Genomic DNA, 5,978 nt, shown 5'->3' with positions numbered 1-5,978 from the left:
TAATAAATATAGTTTAGGGAAATTAAAAAATATAAAGGATAACACCTGATATTCCACCAACCAGATATAACTACTATTAATACTTAAAATTATTCTATGTATCTTTCATAGCACTGATATATGTGTAATATACACATACTGTTTTACACAATTTATATTTATAAATTTTTAGCAATATAATAAAATTTTATATTGTCAGTAAGCATAAATCTGTTATAAAAACATAATGGCTACATATTTTTAATCATAAGTGTGGCTGATACTATTTTACCATCCTGTATTAAACTTGGATTGCTTCCAATTTATCAACATTGAAAATACTGCAATGATGAAATCATGTCTTATCTTTTATCTCTCCAAATATTAACTCCTAAGTTTAATTAGAAGTTGGAATGCTATAACCTACATAGTATACCTTTTTTGTATAGCCAAAATGCCTTCTCATTGGACCTTTAAAATGTGCAAGTTTATCAAAAATGAAAGAAAGATTATCTTGAAGAGACGTTGATACTTGGAAGGAGGAATTAAAACACTAAGTAATAATTACACAATGAAATATTTTTGTAGCAATAAGAATTAACTTATTATTTGTTGAGAAATGTGTTTAAAAAGAAAAATGTTAGGTGCTGGAGATGGAGAAGTCACAAAAATCATGAGCCCGCATTTTTAAGAAATTTATGCCACTGAGCTGTCTGAAACGATGATATGGCACCTTCAGAAGAAGAAATACAGAGTGCTCGGTATAAATGAATGGCAGAACACAGGGTTCCAGTATGATGTCATCAGCTGCTTGAATTTGCTGGACCGCTGTGATCAGCCCCTGACTTTGTTAAAAGATATCAGAAGTGTCTTGGAGCCAACTAGAGGCAGGGTCACCCTTGCCCTGGTCTTGCCCTTCCATCCCTATGTAGAAAACGTAGGTGGAAAGTGGGAGAAGCCATCAGAAATTTTGGAAATCAAGGGACAGAACTGGGAAGAGCAAGTGAACAGTCTGCCTGAAGTTTTCGGGAAAGCGGGTTTTGCGATCGAGGCTTTCGCCAGACTGCCGTACCTGTGTGGAGGGGACATGTACAACGACTACTACGTCCTGGACGACGCTGTCTTTGTTCTCAAACCCGTGTAACCGAAGAGCGTCTGCATTCTCCATTACGCAGGGGAGGAGCTGGGGGCTGTCGGGCTAAAGATCATGTAGGAATTTAAAAAGCCAAAATACTAATTATTTCTTTGTAGTGTGTAAAAGGAATGCTTTTTTAAAAAAACAACCCAATTCTTTGATGATTTTATCAGCTCTTACTCAGTATGCAGGTCTCACTCCAATTACAGGAGATATTTGTTATGCTTCATTGCAGTGGGGACTCCTTGCCAGTCCTAGCAATAGTCATGGCTTCTCATGGGGACAGCACATGCGGATTGTTTCCAATGACGTGAGGGCTGGCGATGAAGGCGTCCTTCAGCTGCAGATACTGGTTATAAGGTATAGCCACTGACACTCTGTCCTGTTTAGATATCTTTCTGTCCTTATTCAAGAAACTGTTTTAATCATGCTAATAAACTCTTTTGGAGGTGAAAAAAAATGTTAGAAAAAACCAAAAATGAGCAAAAATTGAAGATACTTTTCAAAAGAGGATATACAAATGGAGAGTAATGCATAAAACTATCCACAGCTGCTTTGTCTTCAGGTAAATTAATCTTAAAATAACATTAGAATTCTACTTCACAGCCCTCAGGACTGGCTAAAATACAAAGTGTTGGTGAGAAAGTCAAGTGACTGAAATTACCATAACTGCCACTTGAAAAACTGATAGCATAGACCAGTGATGGTGACTCTATGACACGCGTGTCAGAGGTGACACGTGAACTCATTTTTTGGTTGATTTTCCTTTGTTAAATGGCATTTAATATATAAAATAAATATCAAAAATATAAGTCTTTGTTTTACTATGGTTGCAAATATCAAAAAATTTCTATATGTGACACGGCACCAGAGTTAAGTTAGGGTTTTTCAAAATGCTGACACGCCGAGCTCAAAAGGTTTGTCATCACTGGCATAGACTATATCCAGATATATGTATACCCTATGGTTCTATCATTTCACTCTTAAGAATGTATACATAAAAAATGCATAAGTACATTTATTAATTAACATACACTTGTATGTTCATAACACTAATCTATGAAGGTTAACACTCAAATGCCCCTCAACAATAAACTGAATTTTTAAAATTTCATTGAAAAGATTATTGAAAAAATAATGACGTGTAAAATACTTTACATTGCACTAAAATAGGGAAACACAAAACAATGGAAATAGTCAATAATTTTTTGGCAATTTAACAAAATCATTTAAAGAATATTAAAATCAAATTAAAGGTAAAATAATATAGAAAATAACTTGCTAGTCATCTGTTTGAACCCCATAAATGGGTTTACTCTAAATATTAAAAATAATGGAATAATTATTTTAACTGTTTTTTCTTTTAAATTAAAGTTAACTTGATTGAAAATGGTAATTACAAACACAAAATATACAGAAAATATTGGCAATGCTAACACTACTCATTGGCATTAAAGGAACATGAATAAAGCCAAATATTTGAAAATTTGTAATTATTTAGTGAGAATGAATAAACTAAGCAAAATTTGTTTCACCTGAGGATTATCTGATGTGCTTAAATAAAATGAAAAATCTACAGAAATCCTGATTATTTACATTTATGTTGGGGCATAGAGATCAACCTTTTAAAAATTCTCCTGAAATTCTAATGCAGGTTATATTTGGATTGCTTTTAGTAGCTAAGTTTTCAACTCAAAATGCTTTTTACTAAATGGAAAGGAGAAAATCTAGCTTTAGGCAAAGTTTTCTAAAGCCATATTGGCACAAGCATTCAACATAGCACTTTTAAGCCTTACTTGTATTAGTGGGAGGTGAAACCAAAAAACTGTAGAAGAGGAAGAATAAATCTTTTACTTTCTTTCCTATATATTCTTTGATCTTGAGCTCTGCCTTTTAATTTAATTCACACCTGAAGTCATTGGGAAAATGATAATTGCCAATGTTTCTGTTATTCTTTGAAGTAAGATTCTCTGAAGATGCTTCCCCAATAGGGTGGCAAGCCAGAACCTCAGAAAAGAGGAGCCTGACACTGGATTCTTCTAAAGCAGGAATGCCCACAGGTCGTACAGACAATAGGCCTCCCATTTTGACTTTAAATTATTCAGGACTTTCTCTGTCTATTATATCCCAGGAAATTTCTGCCTTAGGGAAAGCGAAGGAGCTTGTTCTCATGTTTTTGTTACTGAAACAGAACTAAGAAATGGGAGAATTTTATGGTATATGAATTACAGCACAACAAAGCTATTAATAAAACACAAAAGGGAACCAAGGCATCAGCAGCAATGCACAGGTCCAATTACAAGGAACTATGAGGTAACTGGACTAAGGACAAACATGTAATAGGTAACCTACAAGAGCAAATACTTCCCTACTACCCATAGAAATATTTGGAAGGATGTTGGACTTACCAAAATTTTAAGTGGGAGATTTCACACGTTAAATGTATACTAATAAAAGGGTAATATGTTAATTAGACTGGAAGACCTTCTGGATGTCCTTCCAGAAAAAGCCACAGTGTCCGGGCTGAGGCAGAGGCGGTTAGGAGCAATCAGGCCAGGAGGGGAGGTCAGTTGTGGGTGATCAGGCTGATGGGGGGCAGTTTGGGGCAATCAAGCTGGGAGGGGAGCAGTTTGGGGTGATCAGGCCGGCCAGGGAGGGCAGTTGGGAGCCATGAGGCCAGAAGGGGAGGGAAGTTGTAGGCAAGCAGGCTAGTGGGGGGGAGTTGGGAATGAGCAGGCTGGGATGCAGAGTGGTTAGGACCGATCAGGCATGCAGGTAGGTGAGCGGTTAGCAGCCAGCGGTCCTGAATTGTGAGAGGGATCCCATATTGGATAGGGTGCAGGCTGGGCTGAGGGACACCCCTCCCCAGGTGCACAAATTTTGTGCACCGGGCCACTAGTCTATACTAATAAAAGGGTAATATGCTAATTAGACTGGGAGACCTTCCAGGAGACTGGCCGGGGAGGACAGTTGGAGGCCATGAGGCTGGCAGGGTGGGCAGTTGGGGGAGAGCAGGACTCCGGGGTAAGGGTAGGGGTATGAAGGCTGGGAGGCAAAATGGTTAGGGGCAATCGGGCAGGCAGGCAGGTGAGCAGTTAGAAGCCAGCGGTCCCGGATTGTGGGAGAGCTGTCCAACTGCTAGTTTAGGCCCGATCCCACAGGGGGGGGGTGCATGAATTTCATGCACCGGGCCACTAGTCTAGATGTAAAAGCCTAAGTGACAAGCCAACTGGCCAACCAGCTGACTGTGCCCTCTCGCAATCCAGGACCCTGCAAGGGATGTTGGAGAACCAGTTTTGGCCCGATCCCCACAGGCCAACAGTGCATGAATCCATGCACTGAGCCTCTACCTAATAATAAAAGGAAGGAGAGCTCTAGAATGTTAGATGACTTAAAGATATAATTATGCTTGGGTAACTATGGAAAGCAGTCAGGCTCCTCTTTTCTGAGGTTCTGGCTTGATACCCTATTAGTACAGCATCATCAGAGAATCTTACTTCAAAGAACAATAGAAACATTGCCAATATCATTTTTCCTAATGACTTCATGTCTGTGAATTAAATTACAAGGCAGAGCTCAAGATTAAAGAAAATATAGGAAAAAAGTACTTAATTTTGTAATACAACGTATTTGGTAAACCTTCAGTGGAACACAGTACATATTTTGGCTCATCAGTTTCTAGAAGAGAAACAATTCATATAAAAGGGATAATAATTGTGTTAACATTAATATTGAGTAAATAAATTATATATTCATTAAATTCTAGTGTTTACTTGCTATACATCATCTAAATATGTTGGCAGAACATGGACTAACCAAATTGTCAAGTAATTAAGTACTAATGTGGTTTTTAGGTTGAAATATTTTTTAAGCTTGAGCGAAAACAATTACAGATATTAGAACATTAGTGAAGATAATAAAATAATAGAGAAAAATCAGCAGTCTTAAATAATTTAAAGAACTCTATAAAGAATAAGTGAATGAATGAATGAATGAATGAATACAAGTTTAAATATTTACTATGTTTTCTTTTGTAAAATTTATGTTCTGCTTTATCAATTGCAGCTTAGGATATAAGTGACTGAAAATTAGGGAGATATTTATAATCACTCCTTCAAAAGAGAAAATAAAAAGAATATAATCTATATATTTGAACAGAGTAGAAAATTGTGATATTTTTGTTAGAGAAACAAGTATTTTTACCAGTCATGCCCTTTTTTTTTTTTAGAATGAATAATGCTGGGCCGTTGTTGTCTTCATATAGAAAGAACATATTTTCTTCTTATTTCCCCTCCTTTGTTTCATTACTTTGAATACCACTACTTAATGAAGGTTCCCGTATATAAATTGTTTTTAGCATATTTCTTTTTCTAATACAAGAAAAACTCTGTAAGTTCTGCCTCTGAATAGACACTAAAGCAAGCCTAAAACTGAATGAGTTCAAAGAGAAATTTATATATGACATTGAGCAAACTGACTGAATATCATGGTTATTCAGCATGTCTAGTACTCTGAGTTATATTAATTAAGGCTATACTGTGAAATCAATCATTTATTTCTAAGACAGCAGAAAAGTTAATGGGCCAGAGAGCATTTATTCACTTAAGACATACTAATATTTAAACATCACAGCAAGATTTCAATTAGGTCCAGTATTTGTTGTTTTAAAGATGACAAAAATACATATCTGATTTTAAAATGTATTTTATTTTAAAGCAAATAGAGCTTGTCCTATTGTCCATAGAACGTTAATACAATTCTGACAAATGGCTTGCCTAGAACTTTTGACATAATTAGTGATAGGTTATTTTGGGTTTTCATGCAAATGTGCCTCTTTTTAGACCATCACTGTATAGTGAGGCAT

The 5,978-nt window shown here is 36.2% G+C and overlaps 1 protein-coding gene across 1 annotated transcript; it reads left to right on the top strand.

Annotated features, from left to right (window-relative positions):
- The first annotated feature begins 625 nt into the window (after positions 1 to 625).
- On the top strand, positions 626 to 1,574 carry LOC132228002 (protein-L-histidine N-pros-methyltransferase-like). Its single transcript, XM_059683759.1, has one exon. The coding sequence runs from the start codon at positions 701 to 703 to the stop codon at positions 1,121 to 1,123; it is 423 nt and encodes a 140-aa protein (XP_059539742.1). The 5' UTR covers positions 626 to 700; the 3' UTR covers positions 1,124 to 1,574.
- The last annotated feature ends 4,404 nt before the right edge of the window (positions 1,575 to 5,978 follow it).

The sequence above is a fragment of the Myotis daubentonii genome, chromosome 2 (assembly GCF_963259705.1).
Source record: "Myotis daubentonii chromosome 2, mMyoDau2.1, whole genome shotgun sequence".
NCBI lineage: Eukaryota > Metazoa > Chordata > Mammalia > Chiroptera > Vespertilionidae > Myotis > Myotis daubentonii.
This window is presented reverse-complemented; position numbering and strand designations above follow the sequence as displayed.

Excerpts from the sequence above, each read along its gene's own strand:
- LOC132228002 (XM_059683759.1), top strand. The coding sequence starts at position 701 with ATGATATGGCACCTTCAGAAGAAGAAATACAGAGTGCTCGGTATAAAT.